This window comes from Phaethon aethereus (genome assembly GCF_964289735.1).
Source record: "Phaethon aethereus genome assembly, chromosome: Z".
Lineage (NCBI taxonomy): Eukaryota > Metazoa > Chordata > Aves > Phaethontiformes > Phaethontidae > Phaethon > Phaethon aethereus.
This window is the reverse complement of record NC_138577.1, coordinates 50,332,763-50,356,876: the sequence shown is the minus strand read 5'-3', so window position 1 is coordinate 50,356,876 and position 24,114 is coordinate 50,332,763. Positions and strand designations below refer to the sequence as shown.

The window sequence follows — 24,114 nt, the reverse complement described above, 5'->3', positions numbered from 1 at the left end:
AGTAGTAGTCATCCTATGTATGGAATTAAAATTGTTTTTTCATGTTTGCATTGGCTAAATTTATCTACATTAATTTTAATGTGCCATTTAATTTGTTTTATTGATTCCATCAACTTCTGATGTTCTTCAGCATTGCACTCTAACTTTTCTAATGTGACTTGTGTTTTGTCATCAGTTAACTTTATCACATCTCTTTCACACTTTTTACAGCTCAGTTATGAATGTGCTGAACTATGTAGGCTCTAGGACAGAGCACTGGGACTTGTCTGGTAACTTCCCCCTGCTGTGAAAACAGATTTTTTTTTTTTTTTTTCAAATTTATCCTGTTTCTTTTCTACCTTTTTTTATTTTTTAATTCCTTTGAAGAATTTGCACTCTTTTCTGCTTGCTCTAAGAGCCTTTGGTGAGGGTCTTTGTGTATGTTTACTTATCTCAGAAGGCTTATTAGTATGATCTCACATACCCATACAAGTTCTTTTGAGAACTCCAAGAATTTTTTAAGGCACAATTTCTGTTTACAAAATCTGTACAGGCTTTTCCATTTTGAACAAGCTGTTGTTCTGATACTCTAGATCTGTGGAATATGATTTAGCCTATCTTTTTCTTGAGAGAGTGCATCATGATCTTACTGTCCAGATACAGATCTGCTTAAGGTATTTCTTTTGCGACTGAAATAGAATTTTAGACAACATATGAGCTGAATTAGTTATGATTTCTGTTCCAGCTCACAAGGCACATCTAAAATGCTTAAAGGCTGTACTGGATTGGAAAATACTTTCAGTTTTGTTCAGTGTATTTTTGCACTGCATACAAGTTACATGTCTCAGACTGAGGTTTGTATACATAATTACTTGATTGCCTCATGTGACAAAGGCAGCTAAGGTCTTCAGGGTGATTTTTTTTTTTTGCACTGGAGTGAATTCTTACGAGTTCCAATGCATGGGGCATTTGTGGGGAACAGTTATAATCAAGGTGGTCCCTAAATACTTCTGTTTGAAAATTAAAGGCAATAGGCACTAGAAGGAGGTAAACACGCAATATGCCTAGAGAGCTACCTGGGTAATATGTGTGGGGAAAAGAGCATCCATAATATGGTGACATGGATTGGAGCATAATATTTGTGCTAGAATAAGCTAAAATGATTAAATAGTGATTTAGTGAAGGACACCAGGAAAAGTTTGCATTGGAAATTGTTGAATTTTGGAGGGAAATGAAGAAAATCTTAGTGAAGATAAATGTGGAAAAGGAATGTGCTTTATAATTTGGTATGAACTTTCAGATCGGAATGATTCATACATGGAAGTGTATTTCTCAAAATGTTTTACTGATTCGGTTACTTCAGTTCTTTGTTTTCTTGAAGACATGAGAGTTAACACAGTTGACTGCAGTGTAGGTAGTTGTTTAAAACAATGTACTTGTAGCAGTTAATTTTTGTTGGGAGAGAATGTTTCTGTAGACAATTTTTTTAAAAGAAGGTAAGAAAACTCTTCATACTAATGCAGTTGAATGCTGGTTTACGTACTGTGGAAGGACAGTGAGTGCTGTGTGCAAAGTTCTTTGCATTGGAAGTAGAACAAGCAGCTAGCAGGCTCTCATGAGAGACCCTGCTACCTGGTGGGAAGGAATTTCTTAGAGGAGGGTATTGGGGGAAAAGGGGTGATTGTTCAGAAGTTCAGTTTGAATTTGGTTGTTATCTGCCTGAGAGATAACAGGATTATTTTACTGGAAAGGTCCTTTAGGGAGATCTCTTCCTCCTCAGGGCCAGATCAGCTGTGATGCCTCAGCAGGTAGCCTACAGCTTTTCCAGTTGAGTATTGAAACCCTTCAATGACAGAGAATGCATGTCCAGCTCTGTGGGCAGTGGGCTCTGCTGCTTCACCCTCATGGGAGGAAACAAGTGTGTTGTGTTTATCCAGTCGAGTCTTTTTCTTAATCTGCCTAGCTGGACTATGCGTCCCTCATCAAAATGTGGAAAGTTTGAAAAGGTGCTCTGGAGGACTTCAGGATTTGAACAGTCACAAGTGGTTTTGTTCTGAAATAAGCACATTGCTTAAGAGAAACGGTTAAGCATGTTTGAAATTGGATGTTGAGGTGCTTTTGCAGCCATTTGAACAATTTTAATTGTTAAATTACAGATTTGAATTAACAGATAAATAGTTACCTAAAAGTTGTGTGAATAATTGAATACTGTGAATTCTAGATTTGCTCTGAAGATCTGTGACTGGCTATAAAATTGCATCTTGCTGTGGAGTACTTTAGGGTGAATTGTATTAGCTCTCCTTCAAAATGTCTAAGATAAGGTATTTGTACTGATACTACATTGCAATTTTTTTCCCCTTTTCTATGAGCAATACCTTGCCAGCTGGATTTATGATCTTGACATCTTCTCATGGGATTATTCATGTCCAACAGATGTCTTCTGCTTTAAAACAAAGTCTGTATTGCATCCAAGTAGTTCTTCCTGTTGTCTTCAAATTAACTTTGGGTTTATTCTATCTCCAATAAAACGCAGAAGAAAAAAATGTTTGTTTTTTTTAGACTTGGGTATGGGTGAAAAGAAGCATAGAAAGCGCAGAAGTATAAAATTGGAGATATAATGGATATATTGTTAGAACATCTAGGTCTTCAGATTTATAATGATGGCCTTAAGCTGCTGTTGTTAAGCATTTGAGATTACCTAATATTTTGCTCATTGTTTATGCAAGTATAATAGCTTGACCAGCAGCTGCATTTGAAAGCAATTGTAATGCTCATACATAGTTTCTCAGTCCACACACTGGGCTGTCATATGAAGAAGATGTGTGGGCGGAAAATAAGCCCATAACAGATTTGAAGACTTTCCTGAGGACATCATTAGCACTTTAAAATTGGGGGGTGGAATATGATGAAAGCAACTTGTATGTTGACTGTATTTGTGCTAATTCTGAAATTCTGTTTAAATCTTTTTAATCATAAAGAATTCAGTAGGTTGTCCCCATATTGTCTATGCCAAGAAGCCTAAAGCTCCTTGTGTTCAAGTTTATGCTAATTTTCTGCATGTGTGTCTCAAATTCATTATTTATATAAATTGCATGCGGTTGTGTTCTGTTGCAAAATATTTTCTCAATTAGAAATGAGCCACACCCATTACTACTGGAGTAGCTTCATTTTAAAAGCAAGTGTGAAGTGTTTTTAGAAAGCTCTTTGATTTTTTAAATGCTCAAAGAGGTTTTGTTGCCTTTTTATCGGTGGTCCCGGCAGTGTATGTGGTCAGTCAAAAAGTATGTTCTTTTCTTGAAAATAACTTGATGTTTGATTAAAAATTGAAAGCTTTCCTAATGAGTTTTTAGGACCTACAGAAAATATAGGCATCCATGTTGGTCCATTTGACAATGTCAATGAACTTTCCTGTTTGTATGATTCTAGTTTCCTGATACAGTCATTCCCACAAGTGTTCTTGAATTAATCTGGGCATTTAGGGCTCTGTAAAGAAAACTGAAAATCATCAACTACCGTTTATGTCGGTCATGGATTGGTAGCTGTTGGTATATCTGATGTGGAATGCTTTGTCTTGATTTTCCCAGGTGCATCTTCCTTTCAGGATTTAAATTCTGCTTTTCCAGATTATGTCTTGAATCAATTTTTTCTCAAGTTCCTGGAGATCTTTACTCATTTTGCAATAACTTTTCTCCACCCTGGCTTGGCTTACTATTGTTCCCAAGGGCTTGGCAGTAGGTCATCCTGAAAGTTGGTTATGCTCAAAATATGTTTGTAAGAGATCTTTGCACATGTAATGAACTGGATGTTTACAACCACTGCATGTGTTTTTCTTTCTTAGCAGCAAGGTATTGGTCGGCCAAGCATGTACCATGCGGTGGTGGTCATATTTCTAGAATTCTTTGCCTGGGGGCTATTGACAACTCCAATGCTAACGGTAAGTGTCACAGATCAGCTATCATCTTAGCAGTAATGACAAAAATCAATTTTTTAATTCCTAGGGATTGGGGTTTTAATTTGTTTTACACTTTCTGCTTACCTCATTAACTGAATTCCAGGAGTCTTAACATTCAACACTGTGCAATGGTGGTGTACTACAGCTAAGATCTGGACTGCTGAAAGACTAAAAGATAGTGAAGATTAAATTAGCAAAGTGCTGTACTGCTCTAACTTTTACTTGACTTTTAGAGTTAACATCAGTTTAATGTATTGATGAAAGTTTCTGGAAATTCTGGCTTTTTTCAAGATTTCATAGTTCAATTCATCTTCCAGGCCAGCATGTAACTTGGAAGTAACATGTAAAGGCTTTCATGTAAGAAATGGATTTTATAAGTATTTAATCTGTTCTAAAATGCAGTTATTTTCCAGATGAATAGATAATTTGAGTGTTTGTTAATAGGATATGGAGCCTTTCATTTGAAGACATGGGTCGTATTCATTGAAATCAGACCTGCCTGAGAGAAGTCAATAAAAGTCTATTAGTCCAGTTTTTCATCAGATAATACCTGAGAGCACTTCGACTACATGGCGAGCAAGGTTTTGTGGGATTGAAAGACCTTGAAGTTAATTATTTTCTTTCCTCAAACTCCAAATAAAATCATCTATATAACTCCTGAAAGGTGTTTGTCTAACTTTCCTAAAGACAATCACTGATCTTTTAAACATACCTTAATAATAAAAAAGTTCATATAAACAGTTAACAGATTTCCATAAAGTAGATCTCTCACTAAATTACCATCCTGTGATGCTGTTTTGCCAGTGTCAAAATACGGGGAAACTTACTGGGTGGTCATTCTTGTTTCTTTTTTTTTCTTTCCTTTCTTTTCTTAACCAAAATGTTCATCTTAAATTTTCCCTAGCTTGACACTTCTCATTTAAAGGAATAATATTCAAATCATAGTGCTTATGCAGTCTTCAGAAAAAAAAACAACAAAACTGTAATAAAACTGTATGTTAGGTGTGTTCTTCAATAGTGTATTCCGGCTGAAATAGTTCCATATGAAATTATACTTAGTCACATGCAGCTGAAATATTAACTCTTGTAATTAGTATTTATCATTGCACTTTGTCTAATGGGAGTGTTATAAAATGCTTCTCATGTAAAGCTAAATTCTTACTTTGACTGAAATACGTGGATTCAGTACAGTTGTGTTCTTGTGTGCCTTGTATTTTGAATGTTTTCCTCTCTTAAGTGGTCTTGAATTCTTACGATGCTGTTGCATTGGATTGAAAAATTAAAGGACTGAGTTACATATAGTCATGTAACTTACCTTACACAGGTGTAAATGACTTCTGTGTTCTTGGGGTGATCATCTTTATTTGTATACATTTTGCATACACTGAAAGGCTGCTGTTTGATTTAAATAATTGCAAATCTGGTTTGATACTTTGCTCCCCTCTGTCTTGTAACATACTTTTGGTAACTTACCTTGGCCTGCTGATCAGCCAGCAGTACTAGATGTCATGTGGAGCTGTATTAGGAGCAAGGTTCAGCCTTTGAATTGCCCGCTGCCCACTTTTGCTTAAGCAGGTTAGTCTGGCATGAAGGGCAGAAATGGAAATGCCTGGCCTGTTGATCAAAGCTCGTGATCACTTAAATGTTTTGTTGTTGTGTTGGGATTCTTCAGTTCATTGTCAACATTCAGTCAGATTAAAATGTTTTTGTTGTATTATCAAAATAAATTATATGTATTCTATGATAGCTATTACTTAAAGTTCATTTTTTTAATTACTTTTTTACATCTTTTGACATCTGTCAACAAAGCTGTAGTGTTTGTTACATGACACTATACTTAGAGAAGTGTTTATAAAATGCACAAAGGCTATTTGGTTCAGAGACTGCCAAAGATTATGCTCATTACTCATATTTATGGACTTGTAAGCCAATATTAGTAAATCACTGTAAGCAATATTAATCATTTAATGGCATATGCTGTCTTCAATATAATCTTTTTTTTTGATTATATAAATATTTCTATAGGTAGAACTTGAGTAAAGCAGTTCCCTCTAGCAGTTTGTCAACTTGCATTTCTCTTGTCTGTAAAGTAACAGAAATTAATCTCAAAAGCTTGAACCAATATCAGCAGTAATTGTATCCCAAGAAAAATACTGGAGTGCACTTTACAGAAAGATAATTAGATTTGACTCTATGATCTTCCTGCTTGCTTTCTTTTTTGACTTGGAAGAAATCTTCTTTCTAAATCTCTCATTTGAACCCTGACTTTTTTTTCCTCTCCATTTGTATCATAAGATTGGTGGTGGAACAGGTGCAATATTATTTTAAATATCTAAACAGAAGATGAGACCAGAAGGAAAAAGGGGTGTAAATAAGCAGAATTATCTGACCAGTAGTTAACATGGGAACAACCACCTTTACTAAACCTATGATTTGAGAATCTCAGTCATCCTTGAAAAATGATGCTGATATTTTTCATTGACACTAAAGTATTGTGTTTCTTCAGGCTAGTGGCTTTCTCAGTATGCATATAAATAATATTTGTAGTTGTTGGCACTTGTCTATAGATTAAAAACAGCAAATGAATTTGAAGTGTATGTGCATACACGCTTTGATAATTGCAGTAACATTTTTAATTGGCACATTAGCACCTGTGAGGCCTTTTAACTCTCTTGTATATTTATGGTAAATCTGTTTAGTATAGATTAACATGCTTGCCCTTGAATTAAGACTGCTGGTAAAGCACATTAAATGAATTCATAGCTGTACTTAAAGGATACATGAAACACTTATAACTATTTATAAGCATCTACTTGTTCATCAGAAGTTTTTCTAACTGTATGACTATTGAATATCTGCCATTTGTTCAGAAACAACTTGCACAGTGCCTTTTTGGGCAGTTGTGAATATAGTGCTGCTTTTTTCTTGACAGAGTAAGTTAGCTGAATCTCATTTTCACTCCTAATTAGTAGCAATGATTGAGTCAACCTTTTGAAGGAATTATTTACCTTCAAAAAGTCTGTGATTTGTACCACATGGAGATGCTTTTTGCTTACATTGATCCCCTTTCTGAGCAAAATACCCTAAACCAAACTATCTCTGCAGTACATTGTGTCCTGTGCCAACAGAGGAATATATGCCATTAAATTTATATTAGAACTTGTCAATATTTTCTCATGAAGACAAATAAAAGTATAATTTTGGGATAAGATACTCTTTTAACAAGTCCCAGTAGAGCTATCCTGTTTTACAAATCAAATTTAAACTTCGAATCAACTTTCTTCAGTCTCTGCTGATTCAAATAAATGCTTTTTTCCCCTCTCAGGTCTTACATGAAACGTTTTCCCATCATACATTTTTAATGAATGGTCTTATTCAAGGTGTTAAGGTAAGATTGTTTTAAAACCTTTGATCTAAATATTCTGTGTGTTCCTGTATTGCAGTTTGTCTTTCCTGCATTCTCCTTAAGAACTTCCAAAACAATGAGAATGTAATTAATTCTTCAACCATTTTTTCATTGTAATGGTTGTGTTCTTGGGCTCAGTTCAAGATTTACTGCTAATTACATCTTGAAACAAGTGGAATATTTCTCAGAAGTTTAAATTTCTCTCCTTTGAGTAGGTACCAGTTGTAGCTATTGTAATCTTGATAAGGATCCTTCTGAAAGTGGAACTAAGTTTTTAATGTCTGTTTCCTAATGTTAGTTGATTTATATCAGAAGCAGATTAATGCAGCCGTAATGGTACCATTGAGATAAAAAATGAGGCACTTAAACACTGTGATTTTGTCCAAGATGTGGTATAAAAGCTAATTTTCAGCAGGTTTGGGTTTTTCTTGTCCCCCTCATCTTTTTTTATAATTTTTTGAGCATTCTGTGATGGTCAAGATACTCAGGGCAGCTTACAGCTTACTTATGCCACTGGATTCACACAGTGGTCATGCTGGATTATTGCCACAAAAAAGCTTGCAAAATTTTTCTAGCATAAGTAAAACTTGAAAGGCTTTTCTTTGAGAACTGTCTTATTGAGAGGCTTCAAAGCAGTTAGTGTAACTTATGACTAAGTTACTTTATAGCACTCAGAAATTACCTACATTTGTATTCTGTAATCAGTCTAAACCATTGTTTTTATCTGTAAGAACATGACATCTTTAGGATGCTGTCTTGATATCTTCCATAGTGGATTGGTAGAACATCATGCACTAGGGATGTCGAGATATCTCCAACTGAAAGAGGAATTTAACTTTGCATTGTTTTCTTAGAAAAACAAAGTTCATATTCCTCCTGGTGTTTTCTTTCAACTCTGTTCACAGTGCAGTGTAACTATGGGTATCACTTGAAAGTAGTGAATGGAGAGTTCCCCATATATTTTCTACAGAGCGTATCTGTAGAAAAGTGCATAAATATCATGGTCTAAATGTATGTATTGCTCTAAAAGGTGTAATAAACAGAGGAGCTTGAACTTCAGTGTCCAATATTTTCTTTAAAATGCTGTTTATGAAACATAAAAAGCATTTTGGGTCACAGCAAAACATGTTAATTGATATTCAGCTGAAATCTGACTCTTAAGGAGCAAAAACATTGACTTCATCTAAGGCATATACATTCCCTAGGGTCATGTGGCTGTATAGCTTTTGCTTTCAGTTTACTTACTGAAATCATTGGAATCAAGAGTTTTTTATTGGGATTTGGCAGAACAGCAATTTTGTATAGTAGTCTGTACACATATGTTAAATTTGAAGGTGACTATATTTGAATACCAGAGGTTAGCTGGAGTAGACCTCCAGTATATTGAGGTGCTTACAGAATGTATTTACTGATGTTTGAATTTACGGCACAGTTGTATTGATGAGAGACCGATATACTAATTTGGAGGAACATGCATCTGTTCTGGAGGTTTTGCAGTTAACAAACCTGTGAAAGGCTTTGCCTATTTTATTTCTTCTGTGTAATACAGAACAGATTTCAGGTGTAGATTCTAGGACTTTATGAAATGCTGAAAAATCTCGTATTTGGTCCTTAGCCAATTTTTTCCATGACAACTGTACCTGTAAGTGTGACTTTTGTCACTGGAGTATCATTCTGGTGTTCCACTGTCTCAATTTACCAAACTTGCTCAAGTGGTCCTCATAGTTCTTGCAATCTACAAATGTCCTGCACATGATAAATATGTAGTATAAAGCAGTAAGCATTCTGTTTAATTTGTTTCAGAGAACAGTTAGGTTACCAAAAACTATCCCTTAGAACAGTCCAAATTAGAGGGGAATTTGGGTTTTTGGGATCTAGCACTAAGTCTGTGATAGAGGTAAGAAGATTTCCTTTGTGAAACTAGACTGTAGATTTTGGAGATTTTTAGGAAGCTTTTGCAGTCTGTGGTACTTCTATATTGAATCAAATGGATCTTGAAAAAAATGCATGCTTTTTTTTGTTTAAATGCACTCAGGTTTAATAGATTTGAAACGTAAAATGTCAGAGTAACGTTAAAAGTAGACTGTAATTGAAATTGTTCACAATTTCTTCTATCTACAATTTTGTGTTTAATTTCAAAGCAAGTTGCAATTCTAGTATTTTTTTTATTTATGGTTAAAGTGAAACTTGGAAATGTAAATACAGACATATTGTTTTTCTTCTGTCACAGGGTTTTTTGTCCTTTCTCAGTGCTCCGCTAATAGGTGCTCTTTCAGATGCTTGGGGAAGAAAATCTTTTCTTCTTCTTACAGTTTTCTTCACCTGTGCCCCAATTCCATTAATGAGACTAAGTCCATGGTAAGTGGTACAGACTGCAGTAGAGATCTTGTCAGTACAGCAGAAATTCAATCAGAAGAGTAGTTTGGGGAAGCGGGAGTGGGACAGTAAAACAAGAGGAGAGGCACTTTCAAGATGTGATCGCGTTATTCTGGACGTTTTCTGTTTGAGAGGTGTTAAAACTGTGTATCTTAAAAGTAGAAATTATGGAATGTGATTTAGTTACTGTATTCACGCAAACATAACAGTAGTTGAAATGGTTTGATAGCCCTATCTAACTCAGTTTCAAGCTCAGCTGTTAATTTTTTTCTCTTGAGGACTGACAACGCTATAATAAACATTTTTAAAGCTGTATGAACCTTAGAATGTATTGACCACAGAAAAGTATAATTGCTGCAAATGCGATCTTTTAGCTTTTTGATTAGCCACCTTTGAAGTCTTAACTGAGTGGAATTGATTTGTTTTCAGTTTCATTTACATTCGTTGAGACACTTAGGAGGATTACAAAAGAACTTTGTGTACACAGTGCATTCAGAGTTCAGCTTCTGAAGCATTATGTATGAGTTTATTCCTTAATTGGTTGAGAAGCTGAGTTTTAAAGTAATTCCTTTTTCATAATTTAAACTTGCTTCAGCTTTGAGAGTGTTAAAATGTATTACTACCATGTCCTGAAGGGGCCATGTCTTCTTTTAGGCTGATGTATTGTAAACAGTAGAATATGAAAAATTTAAAATGCTGTTTTTCAATATTTAAGTAAGACTGCACAATCACTCATCCTCAGTAAAGCTCTATGTTAGTTCTTGAGGAACGCTTCTCATAGATTAAATACAAACTTGATTATTAAGAGAAAAGCAAGAGGTCTTAGTTTAAACTTTCTAATTGTTGCTTTTAAATCATTAGGTGGTACTTCGCTATGATTTCGGTATCTGGAATCTTTTCTGTTACTTTTTCTGTAATATTTGCCTATGTAGCTGATGTAACACAAGAACATGAAAGAATTACAGCCTATGGACTGGTAAGATATGCTAAACTTGGAAAAAAGGTCGGATTATGACCTTCGTATTGAACTTGTGTTTTGATGCACGGATTATTTCCTGATTAATGCAGTGAAGTTGACAGAGAAAGGAATGAACCATGCATTAAGGCACTGTGTTAGATTTTGGGAAATCTAGACTTCTTAATGCTGCACAGACTGCTCTGTGCTCATAGGAATGGCACAAGAATTTGACAACTTCACCTGCATAGAGGGCATGTGTAACAAAACATGTTTTAAGTTTTGCAGGCAGAACAAGTAGCGTTGTTGAAGGCAATGCAAGTTATTTAATACTTTCTCTGGCAGTATCTTTCCCCCACCTGTAAACTGCACTTTTAGTTTATGTGATTTATTTTTAATAGAGAATGGCTTTTTCTATAGTCAAAACAGGCAGGAAAGGCAAAAATGCGTAATGCAGTATTTTTAGTAACTTAGTCATGACCTTTCTTAATTAGCAAGAGAAGAGGAAGATAGTTCAGTTAGCACAAACTAGCCTTTGCAGTAATATCTCTGTTACTTTCCTAAATATCTATATTGGTTTCAGTTTTAGAGGCCCTTTGGTAGATGCCCTTAGCCTTTGAATGTCATTTATCCCTTCATCCTCTGTTTTCACTATGCAGATGTTCATTGACTTGTTTCTTGGCTGACTGTACTGTACTTGGAGCTGTTAAGGTTTCCCTTTATTTTTAGCCTTAGGGGTGTATGATTCCTCAGATGTTGATTTAACAGTTAAGAACATAAAGGACTCTTGAACCAAACTTGAGTGTATTGTTGTAGCAGAGCACAAAACAGGTTTAAAAGTTCTGGAATTTCCAATTTATTTCTCCTGTCTATAAAGAGGGCCATAACTATATTTGGAGCATATGTTTGCCTGCCTTCAAACAGTTTTTTGTTAATAGAAACAGCTTGATCTAAAATTCTGTAAAGTGATAGACCCGAGTGCCCTTGCTTTGAGGTTTCTATCTCTTTTTAATCAGTTTGTTTGTTACATCTTTTCCTTAGGACTTTTTTCTAGCTTGGGGCAAATGTAAATTTCTAGCTTGTGTTCTTACTTATTCTATAAAATAGTTAGGCAGAGTGTTTTTATTTTGGGGACTGGAAAAAGTATTAATTAAAAACAAACAAACTAGCTTTATTCTGACCTTTTGTGATGATTTTTTTATAGCGAAATTTAACTACAGCACTTGATTTTTCATCATGTTCTGTATGTAAATATAGTAAGTGATCTGTTAGTAGCTTCATGTCACTACAACATAGTATGAAGCAATACAGTTGTCAAAGCTGTTGTCATGGCTAATGCAGTGGTAGCTATGTATTTAAAATGCAAACTGTTAACAAAGGCATTATATATTAGTCTATGTATTACCCAGAGTGCTGAGGCTCAGGTACAGCTAAGCAGGCATTTAAATGTGCTGTCAACATTTTCAGTGAAGTCTCAAGTTCATAACTGGAAAATAAAATACATTTTAGTCTATTTGAAAGTAAGAGTTGTTTTCTTTTGAGCCATACTCGCTCTTTGACTGTGAATCCTGTCTCATCTGGTGGGCTGTGGAGGAGGTTGGAGAAACTTTATTTATTGTCATAAGTGACTCTTTTTTTTACTTAAATTTTGACTGGTCTTGTTTAAAACCACACTTCTGGGGAGGGGTGGTGTTGTTCAGCAGGTTACTTAATTTTTTTTTTTTTTTCTGCAGTGGCAGAATAACCACTTTGACAAGTTTGTACACTGTTCTTGTGCATAGGTATCTGCCACCTTTGCAGCAAGTTTGGTAACGAGCCCTGCCATTGGAGCATACCTGTCTGCCAGCTACGGAGATAACCTTGTTGTACTAGTGGCCACATTGGTGGCTGTTGTGGACATCTGCTTCATCCTGCTAGCTGTTCCAGAATCTCTGCCAGAAAAAATGAGACCTGCTTCATGGGGAGCTTCTATATCATGGGAACAAGCAGACCCTTTTGCAGTAAGATGCACTTCAAGAAGTAATTAATAAATAATTGATTATTAATTAATAATACAAATTAATTACATTTTTTAAGCTTGAGAATTCTTTAATCTTATTGGTAGCCTGACTATTCAGTATACCATAATCTCTGTTCTCTACTCTTGCACAAAAAAATCATAGCTACATTTAAAAACCAAAGCCAAACCAAACTTTGTGGAATAAATGATTCTTGAATTGGAAACGTTTTGTGTGAAATCCAAAGGAAAGATGCTTTACTTTTCTAACTTACTTACTTTCTTTTATTATAAGAGAAATGCTGAATTCTTACACTGCTACAGACCCCAAAACATGATATAGTAAGGCTTTTCCATATTCATTTTATGCTTTGTACTTCTGGTTGGCAATCTCTCTCTCTACTCTTAAATTCCATTTTTTGGTTATACATGGTTTCTTTTTAATACAGAATTGATCTAAAAAGCCTGACTTTTTTTTTTCCCCTAGAGGCATATATAGGAAGCTTAATGTTAATATATAGGAAGTTAATGTTCAGCTTAACTGTTTACATGTGTGACTTTTTTGACTTGTATATATGGGTAAAAACGGATTTTAAAAAAGTGAATCCACTGTCTGCTTTCTTTATGCTTTCATTAGACTTTGTATAAAAGTCCCAGTACTTGTTTTGTTTCATTGTTTTGCAGTCACTGAAGAAGGTTAGAAAAGATTCTACAGTTCTCCCGATCTGCATTACAGTGTTTCTTTCCTATCTGCCCGAGGCTGGCCAGTATTCTAGCTTTTTTCTGTACTTGCGACAGGTAAATGTTTGTGTCTTCACATCTTACTAAAGATGTTTAAATAAATATTCCCTAAAACCTGTTTCACGTTGAAGACTTCACTTAGAAAACTGCTTTCTGGCAAAATACAGCTTTAAAAGGTAAAGGCAGGGTACTTTGCTAAGCCAAGAACCGAGTAACACTTGACTCCTGAAGGTTAAGCCCTGCCATAGCTTAAGCATGTATTAACAAAGCTAAGCAGACCTTTGTTCCCATTCAGGGCAGCAGTTTGCATGTCTCAAGGTGGGACCTTGCCTGTCAGTAGCTGTTGTGTCAGTGGGAGGGGATAGAGGACTTCAGTTTCCAGATATGTGACTTCCACTGTCTCCTTTTTCAAGGCAGTTTCTTTTTCTTGTGTGGTTTTCTTGGCAAGCAGTCAAGTTAAGGATTAGTCTCAAAAGTGGACACTTCCTGCATGAAGTATTCCTGTGTGAATTTAGATTATAAGCAGCATTTTCTTTGAAGAAGGTACCTGTTTGCTAGTGATTGTCCTGGACTGTGTTTGGCATTTGGTTTATGCATTATTTGTTTCTATTCAGATTATAGGTTTTGGATCTGCTAGCATTGCGGCATTTATAGCTGTGGTTGGCATTCTGTCTATAATAGCTCAGGTAAGCTTTATTCTTCTTAGTGTTTTATTAAACAGTACAAACTGAACGTGAGGCACGCTCTTCTGACTGTTAAGCTTGTCTATAAACTTAACATGTTCTAAAATGTCAGTGTATCTTGCATTCACTAAAGGTTATATTCATATGTATAGTCTACGTAAATGTCTTGCTTTAAATCTGCTTTCCTTAGAAATGCTGGACCTGGGCATCAGAAAATGAAATTAACATTTGCTGAGCTTAGATCAGTAAATTTACTGGAACTCAAGCTTTAAATGATTAAAATGATGTAGGAAGTTGGTTACTTAACATGTTTCCCTTTCAGAAGGCCTTGCATTATTTGTTTTAACCAAAAGTCATGCTACTTGCAGCTGTTCAGTTGGCTCATGCTATCAAACTTGTATGCAAACAATGCATGTGTTCACATGGTCTGTCCAGGGTTATTTAGGCTCAGCATGGAGACTGAGGAGCTGTGAGGCCTTGGTTTATTGCTTTCATACTTCTTAACAGGCAACAGTGAGATAGTTTTTGGACAGGTCCTTTATGCCTTTTAGAAATCATACAGTTTTTATGATGCTATCTTTGGTATCTTTGTGGGTGCAGTTTGTCTTTCCATTGTGATAACAGGAAGAGGAGTGGCACATACAATGTGCTGTAACCTTGTCGCCATCCTTAGCAGAGTGGAGGTGTCGCTGTTTTGATGTAAAGAACATGTTCCTTCATGATTACCAGTTTTATTGGTGTCAGTTGTGTCCATTATCAATACAAGTCATTATTTTGTGTTTAAAAAATGTGTGGATGTGGTGCTTCAAGACATGGTTTAGGGAACATGGTGGCACTGGATTAATGGTTGGACTTGATGATCTTGAAGGTCCTTTCCAACCTTAGTGATTCTGTGATTTTAATCTTTGCTTTGTGATTTGTTCTGATGCTTTTATGTGCAGTCACATTTGCTAGTGATATTTTCTTAGCAAAAATACTGGTCTGAATAATGTCTAAGATAGCTGCCCTTCTGGTTCATAATTTTCAGTGTTAAAATGAGGAAACCGCACTGATTTTTTTGAACTCTTTGAAGAGTGCAGCTTATTGAAATAAGCTTTGATTCATAAATACTGATTTGTGTTGGCATGTTGGAGATCTCCAGAAAGAACTGATCACATGTAGATTACTGTATTTTTGCTATTTAGCTTTCAAACTAGCTGCTTTGAAGAGTGAGAAACAAGAAAACTAGTGTGAGTAAGATGTACCCAAGAGAGGAAGTGTGCTCTGCTCTGCAGTCCTTCTGGTTCCTTTTCTCTGGCTTTTTACTGATACATTGCTGAGTTTCTCATGTTAAAGAAAAACGTGTACACTGTTAACTGAAGTTGTCCCTATGGACTCTGCCTTACTAGGAACAGTCTGCATCTTGCCATGAGTGTATTGCTGTTGTATCTGAATTGGCACCTCCTTCCTCCTCAGCAGTAACACTTCTAACAGATAAAAAACAATAGTCTTCCTTTAGGATTAGTTTCCATGTGCAATAAAAAGGTCATATGAGTGGTGTAAATAGCCAGCAGAAAATGCAAGTAAAGATGCCTAGGAATTGGCCTTGGCCAAATCTCAGTTTGTGTGGTGAAGCTGGAAAAGCAGCAGGATTAACTTCCTGGTTTTAATTGTAAATTTGGGTAGTAATTCACCTGCCCTAAAGAGGTTACTTTTTTCCTGAGCTAACAGTCATTTTTTTTCTCTAGTATTTGTGGATACTGGTAAATTCAACGCATATCCAGCCTGTGCTATCTTAACTTGATACCAGCGTTTATTGTGGAACTCTTTAGTCTGTAATGAAACAGAATTGTAGAGGTAGAAATGAAAGCCTGCTTGCAGTAGAAACAGACACTGAGATAAAATGTCCATAGAGAAGGCAATACATATGCTTCTCAATGTCCTGAAGGAGAAACTCTTTAATAGTTAAGAATGTCAGTACATCAGATGTTGATATGAATAGTCTGCATTTTGGATTTAATACAGAGGAAGTAAGAACATGAATAATGTGAAGTTCCTCAGCAGCTGAAAGGTCTGAATTACTTTCTGTAGAAGGCGAAATTACTTTAGCAATCTGGCTTTTTAAAATAACTTTTGGATGAACTGATTTCTCTTGCAGACTGTGTTTCTCAGTATCTTGATGAGGTCGATAGGGAACAAAAATACAGTTCTCCTTGGCCTTGGCTTTCAAATCCTTCAGTTGGCTTGGTATGGTTTTGGATCTCAGTCTTGGTAAGCATGCATTTTCATAGGTACATACCTGTTAAGGAACTGAAAATGCTTTTCCAAGAAATTCTAGCATTTAATTCTGTTGTCATGACTATTTAAATGTTCTGTGAATTAAGCAATCTCATTTGCATTACACTACCAAAGTGTAGTATGTATTTTGCACATATAGGAATGATAGAATTTTCCAGATAGTCTGCAACTTACGCTATCTAGCTATCAGCCCTTTCGAAAAAGGGGTCTTTGTACCATTTCCGTCCATTGAGTTTTATGTCTACAAATGTGGTTAGAACCTTTTTTAAACTCACAAACTAGTAATTAGTATGTTCTGTCTAGTAATTCTGCTAGGTCCATTCTAACCAGTTACCGGACCTCTACTTTTTTCTAACATGTCATTCTCTTACTATAACTGTATTTGGTCTTGGAAACTATCTAGAGCTTCTTTTGTTGCAAAAACTTGGTAAATAAAGTGAACTAGAACTGTAAGCTGGAACAGCTTTTTCTTTACAAAGTTTGTCCTCCTGACAGTGATGAATGCTTGTTCTTTATCAGAGCACTTCCTAATGAATTACAGAAGTTAGAGAACTGCCTCACTGGGCCACTCTGTGAAATTGTTCTTTTGTACAGCCCCCTACAGAGAGGGAAGGCCTGTGCATCACTTCACTCCCACCCCCTTCTTTTTCTCAGTTGTTATAGCTAGTGTAGAATCAAATGCACTTCTGTTCCAACAAGCTCAGGGTAAGTTGTGGGAGGGGAGCAGGAAGAAGGCCCTGACTAGAAAGTTTCCAGTGTTTAGGTATTTTAGCAAGAGTAATTTGAAAGGGCATTAAGCCTTAAATGAAGGTACCCTTGTGGTCTTTTTTGCAGGACTAGGGAGTAATTATATGGGCAGTCTCATTTTTAATTCAAATTGTGCATTTAACACAGGATGATGTGGGCAGCAGGAGCTGTAGCAGCCATGTCAAGCATTACATTCCCTGCAATCAGTGCTCTGGTTTCACGAAATGCAGAATCAGATCAACAAGGTGAGTATTGGATGAATTTCTGTTTCACCATCAGACTGCCTTCTTGGATGACTCTTCCATCTAGAAAGCAGAATACGAGGTGTACTTTTCAAATATGTTGATAAGTAATGAGTTTCTTTAGTGGAAAATGTGGAAGTCTGGCAATCTGTGTAGAGAGGAAGGAGGTACACAAATTTATCAGATTTGCATTGCAAAATACATAGTTTCTGCCTGACCATCTACTTCTCTTCTAGCTTCCTGTAAAAGTACTACAAAAGCAACAAAAACAGATGTGGTAACTTTAATGTTTTTTCCTTCCTCTTTTTTTTATTAAAATTAATATTCTCTAAGTAGATAGTTTAGTGTAACAGTACAGTCTTTTTTAATAGAAAATAAAAACACATCTTACCAGATTAAAATAAGGCTATACAAGAAGCTCTATTCTGTGGAAAAGTTGGCTCTATTTGCTATAATACTTCAGATTTTCGTGGAATAGAAAAGGAAGCTTAAGTAAATAGCTGATCTGAGAAGACAGAAGTATTCACTGGTTTTCATGGGAACAGGAATGAACTATCATAAATACTTCTTAATTTAAAATGAATGAGGGAAGCAAGCATCTCAAAGTATAACACTGGCATATGATAACTGAATTTAGTTTTCTCTTTAAAAAAATCCTGTACATATAAACCATAAGTGTCAGTCTTGCTTTAACATTGTAAAACTTGAAGTTAGATAAGTGCAGTTAATATGGAAGGTACAAAAGATGTGCAGTTCTAGGAGGCAGATTTCTATTGACACTGGAAGGTGGAAAAGGCAGTGTTTTACATGGCTTTTTAATAATTTCCCCTTCCCCCACTTTTGTTTCTAATAAAGGCATTTAAAAGAGTTTTAAAAGACTTGTTCTCTATTTGTGTCATAAAATGAATAGCTTAGTTAAATTGACAGAAGTAATTGATCTTCTATTTTACATAGGAGAAACTACTGTTAATAGCTCAGGCATACAAGTGAAGTTTTGCCACCTAGTGGCATGAAGATAAGTTTACATGTCCACATGAAGAAAAAACTTTGGTTTTGGGACAGCTTTGGTTTTGGCATGTTTTCTTTCCTTCCTTTTTACAAGTTACTGCCTTAAGAAGGAAGAGGATACACAGACTACTAATACTGTAAAAATAGTGTTTTGTAAAATCTTAATCTGTAAGACAGTAAAAAAACTTCTTGCACTGACATAATCATTTAATGAAGTTGAAATAGAAATACACCCATAGAACTTAATTGATTAATCAAGCTTTTAAAATAATGTAATTTAAAACTGCCAGTAGTCTAGTATTGTGAATTTACTGCACTACTGCTGAATTTACTGCCCTGAATAAGTCACTTGGTACTTAAATAAAGCCTAGTTTTGGACTGGTGAAGGGAAGAAATCTGTTAAAGTTTGTGTCTATTTTGCCAATAACAACCCTTAACACATAGATATATTACTCTAAATTTCACTTGAAAATAAGTTGAGCAGGTACCACACTTCACCTCTGCTTTCTTCATTGTAGGCCTTGGGTGAGGGTGGAAGAACTCTCTCACACAGAGAATTAGACTTGCACATAGATTTAGTCACTCGTGTTCAAAACACATGTAGCTTCCAATAGAATGCAAGTACAATAACAGAACTATGGTCATGCAGAGGATTATTTTAATCTAACAAAGTTGTCTACAACGTATTTCTTAAGATTTTAGTATGTAGAGATAATGGAGGCGTTCTATTTTGGAACAGGCATTAAAATACACTGCCAACAGCTCTGAGTGTTTTATTGTTCACTGAAAAAAAAAATCGTACTTTTTTTTTTTTTTCTTCATTAGGTGTTGTCCAAGGAATAATAACTGGAATAAGAGGTCTGTGCAATGGCCTGGGACCAGCACTGTATGGCTTTATTTTCTTTCTCTTTCATGTGGAGCTCAATGAATTGCCTCCTGATCAGCCTTCTGGAAAAAAAGCAATGCAAGATCCCAGTGATGAGGTAAGTTTAAAATTTCATGTGAAGTTTGCAGTGTAGAACTCATAAGGGTAGTAATCTGTCATTTATTGTTAATTCAAATGTTGATATCTAATTCTTGAACTACTTAATTCTCATTTGTCAGCTTTATTGAACTACTAAGATAGCTCATAATTTAAATCTGGTAGTAAATATTTTGATTTACATTAGTAGCAGCTTTTGTTTCAGTATTCTAATGGAACCAGGTAATTTCTTTTAATGTAAATCTACTCAAACCCCAGCTGTAATCGTGAATTACAGCGGAACATGAAATCTTGACCCAGGAAGGTAATTTTTGGCAACTCAGTAAATTATATCAAGTTTATGTTTGAACCTCACAGCAATAGGTTAATTAGTCATGTATAAAAGTAATTCAGTATACAGTTGAGATACTTCCCCCCCACACCATGGCAGTAACAATGCTGTTCATCCCCTTTCCTTACCTGTATGAAACTTGGTGGTGAGGGGAGAAATCAATCCTATACAACATTTCTTTGGAACTCCCTTGAGTCTTTTCTTTTACCCTTTCTATCTTTGCTTTAGGTCTGCATTTTTGTCTCCTTTGTTCTTTCCTGTTTGGCTTCCAAAATACCAAACATTTCCTTAGCAGAGTTTGGAGAATCTTATGGACCCTTTTTTCTTTTTAGCTTGATTGCTCTGATTTCTTCAGCTGCAATTTCATTGCTTTTTCAAAATACTAAGAATGGACTTTTCAGAGATGATCTCTTGGGTTGTCATTAAGATGATTAAGAAAGACAACAGATTAGCTTAATTTGTAAATAACTGGTGTTACTGTGGAAACAACTTTGTTTTTCATTTCCCAGTCCATGCATCTCTCCAAGTATTAACTGTAACTGGTGCTTGAATATACTGCTCACTTCTCTACCTGTGGTGAGGTGCTCCATAATTCGCTCAAGCAAACTGAGTAGAGTTTTAGAGTAAGGGGGCAAAGACGCTCTTTTGTTGTACAAAAAGGAAACTAGTAAAATATGGGAAAACCTTTTAATCATTATTTTGGATTTTCAAGAGCTTTATCATGCTTCCACTAGTTAAAATTTCACTGTTGAACTCTGTCTTTTGAAGTATTGAATCACATAAGCTTTTCTTGGGGGCATGTAGTGGTGTTGGCTTTTTTGACCTTGTGCACGTATTTCTGTTACAAGTAATGTCAGTATGTTCTGTTACTTCAAGAATATCCACGTTTTTTTTTGTTGAAGTGGCCCAGGTGTATTACAGTGGAGCAACTGACTGCTCTAGTAAGTTATAAATGAGTCAAAACTTCTGTTGTGGAACTTTCTAAAGCTTATGGTAGAAGAAATACCTGCGCTGAAGCTTAATGTATGAACTTCCATATAAAATAATGTTTTTTCTAAGCTGTAAGTGTAAAATAAACCATCATTTCAGATGTCCTTGTTTTCTTGAAAACCTACTTAATAAATAAGTAGACATTTTTTTGTTAGCAGTACAACAAAATCAATAAGTATTTGCGTAACTCAGATTGCTTTTTATTCTGATTTCAGTGGGACAACTTTTATGTTGAATTATGTATGTACTCATAAGTTTTGTTAAATGTCTGTAATTACATCTGTCCCTGTTAATAGCTACCAGGCACCTAACATGTAAAACTGTCATTCAGGAAAATAACAATACAATTTGTTTTCCCTACTAATTCTTATGTTCAAGTCTAATATAACAGTGGGAAAGAACTCCACAATTTAAATATTATGTAACTTCAAAAATTGATCTAAGTAAAATGAGTGGAAGTGAAAACCAGGGAATGCACCAAGATTAGACAAGGAAATTGGCAAATGTGTACAAGCCTAGCTTACAAGACTACAACTTAATACCTTGGATTTGTGAGGCCCAAATGCAAGCTAACTGTCTCTTGATTTTTTTCAGTGTTTTAAGTTGATAACTAGGAGTTGCTTTGCAGGTATACATAGCTTGAAAAATATTTTCTTGATTTTTATTAAATGCTAATAAATGTTCACTAAGAAGCATTTTAGTAACAAGTTTAAATGGTCAGGTACCTTGTTTTAAAAAATTACTGGATGTCTGTGGAACTGCAGTTAACTGATATAACATGTTTTTGTCTGTGACAAGCATTGTTAATTTTTTTTTTTGTGCTTGAGCTTGTATTCTACCCCTGCTTGTCAAAAGCAGTAAGTCTATAGGAACTCAACTGAGAATGCACTCTTACTGTGCTGAATCTTGATGAAACCCAGTGTGCTGTTGAGGTGAACTAAAACCAGTTCTTCCTCCTTTGTTTTCACTGCTGTAATAGTGTGTTACTGCAACTACAGGAAATAGATTTCTAAGTTGTTACCAGAAATAGGTTATTTCTACAGGTATTGTTAAAATTATTAATGTGAAGAATAGATCTGTTTATGTAACTTTTCACACATTTTTACTTTGAGAGAAAGCTGTCTCGTCTCATTTAAAAAAAAAAATTAAGTTTAACTTAACTAGTGAAAGCTGATTATTGTCATAATTTAGTATTGTGCCTTTCAGATATAAATTCTTCTGTGTTCACTGATGGGCTAAGTGCCAAAACAAATTGATAGATGTAATGGTTTTGTAAACCTTCATATTGAAACAGTGGTGACAGGGAGGTCTGTATGCAAATTTCAGTTACTTAACATGTAGAGTAAATGGATGAGAATATATCCTAGTGGTCATTTCTGGTGTTTTTTTAAGCAGCTTGAACTTTTTATTTTTTTACTTGCCTTTAAGTATTCATTTCTGTTACTCTAGAGGACTTAAGAAAAGGATTTTATTGAATATAACTTTTTTTTTTCCTCATGGAAGTGGGAGAACTGCTGTATTACCACAGGTCACACTTGTGATTGTTTTCCATCAAAGAAAAGATCTGATGGACCTATTCAAGAAAGATGATGTATCTGCTCTGCAGAACATCAACAGTAGAAGTAAAGCATATCTGTCTTCATTCCTATTCAAGTAACTGTTTTCAAAACTGGACAGCCTAAAGAGGAGAGTGAGGTTGCACTGATATAATTATCCACTGGGAGCCCTTACAGCAAACATTGCAGTCATAGGCTGTGTTTGGAGAGTAATAACAACACTTGGCAATGCAATGAGCAAGGGCAGCTTTTCAAAACTTCTTACTCCCTTCAGTGAAACTGCAATAGTGGAATATTCAAAAGCTGCTCAGATAAATCAGCTGTTATACTACAAATGAGGATATTAATTTATAGAAGTTTATTACATTCTTTAAGTAGCTTAGCACAACTTGAAGACTGAATTAATATTGTTAATATAAATTCTGTTAATATGGTTATATACTTTAAATTTAGACACCGTCAGCAGAAAAATTAGGCCTCTGCTTGTAACAAGTTGAAGCAAGGGAAATATCCTGTTGCTGTATGCTTAATTTCAGCTACTTTCCCACTTCATATCAGAATAACTTCCTGCATTTCATTTGGTAGAAAAAAAAATGTACACTGGATTGACAAGTTTCATCTTCTGAATTTTTTTTTAGCTGACAAAAAGTGCAGAAAAGTTGTTTAAGGTTAAAAAAAAATAAATCACTGGATTCCTGACACTTTCTTTTGTAGAGTTTTGTCATCAGACTTACCTGGTTTAAAATTAGTCTTACAATCTTTCCGTTAATTGTGGTTATGAAATGTGGATAAGTTGTATTTTAAATTTTAAAATAAACCGCTTAGAAGCAAGAGAGAATAACTCCAAATACCGGGTTATCATACATGCCAGCAACCTGTCTCTGCAGTGAGAATTGTATGTGCTGCATAGCCTCCTATTACTTTCTTCACTCATGTATTAGCGTTTAGGGGTGTTTGTTTATTCAGCTAACTTGATTCTAAAATATGTCAGCCATGGAAGCAAGTGGAAAAAGTGAAGGTAAGTTAAAGATTTATTGAGCATTTGTACTTCTGGATGTTGAAACCTTATCCTATTAATCTTCAGAGGAGTCTTGCTGATTTAACAAGCTTGTTGCCTAAAGACAAAAAAATTACAAAGCAGCATCAGTCAACGTCTGTCTCATCTGCTAGGCAATCCTATTGCCAACAGATAGTTTTGTGCATGTTTCTGTTTTTTAGATCAGTGTGCTGATTGGGTGAGGAATTCGTAGGGATGGTAGATGTAGTAAATTCATGTTGCAGTGCACGTATAAACTTGTTTGCATAAACTTTATATCACTGTATATTCATCTCCCATTGTCTCCTGCCTTAATGGTATAGTTCTTAATGCAGAAGTTGATGTCTAAAACTCCATTAATTCTTCAATATGCTTGTTTCCCCACAGAGAGCAATCATTCCTGGTCCACCCTTCCTGGTTGGAGCATGCATTGTTCTTCTGGCTTTTCTGGTCGCCTTATTTATTCCTGAGCACAGCAAAGCAAGTAGTACCAGAAAACACAGCAACAGCATCAGCAGTACTCTGAGTAATGACCTAGACCGAAGTACCGAAGAGGACATTGAACCGTTGCTGCAAGATAGCAGTGTATGAAGGCTAGCTTCTGAGGAGACGATGGAACAAATTCATCCACTGAATTGTGGCTCTGGAAGCTTGGTGGGGTGTACAGAATATCTGGCCTCTGAAAGGAAGGCAGCTGTGTACAAGGGAAGGTCACATCCTGTATGATACTTGAGGCTGATACCATACTTGTAGGAGGGTTTGTTTAGCATGGCGTGTCACAGCTAGGTGTGATTGTACCCAGTATTGGACTGCAAGTGCTATATCAAATCCTGGTATTGGGTAGAAACCCAAATATA

The 24,114-nt window shown here is 35.5% G+C and overlaps 1 protein-coding gene across 1 annotated transcript in view; it reads left to right on the top strand.

The window, feature by feature from the left end:
• The window catches only part of LOC309415966 (hippocampus abundant transcript-like protein 1), a gene marked incomplete at both ends in the record, with an annotated part of 28,819 nt that extends 4,971 nt beyond the window's left edge, over window positions 1-23,848 (top strand). Inside the window, 11 exons of the mRNA XM_082013701.1 lie at window positions 3,818-3,913; window positions 7,257-7,319; window positions 9,568-9,695; window positions 10,575-10,689; window positions 12,450-12,668; window positions 13,349-13,462; window positions 14,020-14,091; window positions 16,226-16,338; window positions 17,260-17,357; window positions 19,188-19,345; window positions 23,645-23,848. Of these exons, the coding sequence (XP_081869827.1) occupies window positions 3,818-3,913; window positions 7,257-7,319; window positions 9,568-9,695; window positions 10,575-10,689; window positions 12,450-12,668; window positions 13,349-13,462; window positions 14,020-14,091; window positions 16,226-16,338; window positions 17,260-17,357; window positions 19,188-19,345; window positions 23,645-23,848 (1,380 nt within the window). The remainder of the gene's footprint in view (window positions 1-3,817; window positions 3,914-7,256; window positions 7,320-9,567; window positions 9,696-10,574; window positions 10,690-12,449; window positions 12,669-13,348; window positions 13,463-14,019; window positions 14,092-16,225; window positions 16,339-17,259; window positions 17,358-19,187; window positions 19,346-23,644) is intronic.
• Window positions 23,849-24,114: the final 266 nt, after the last annotated feature.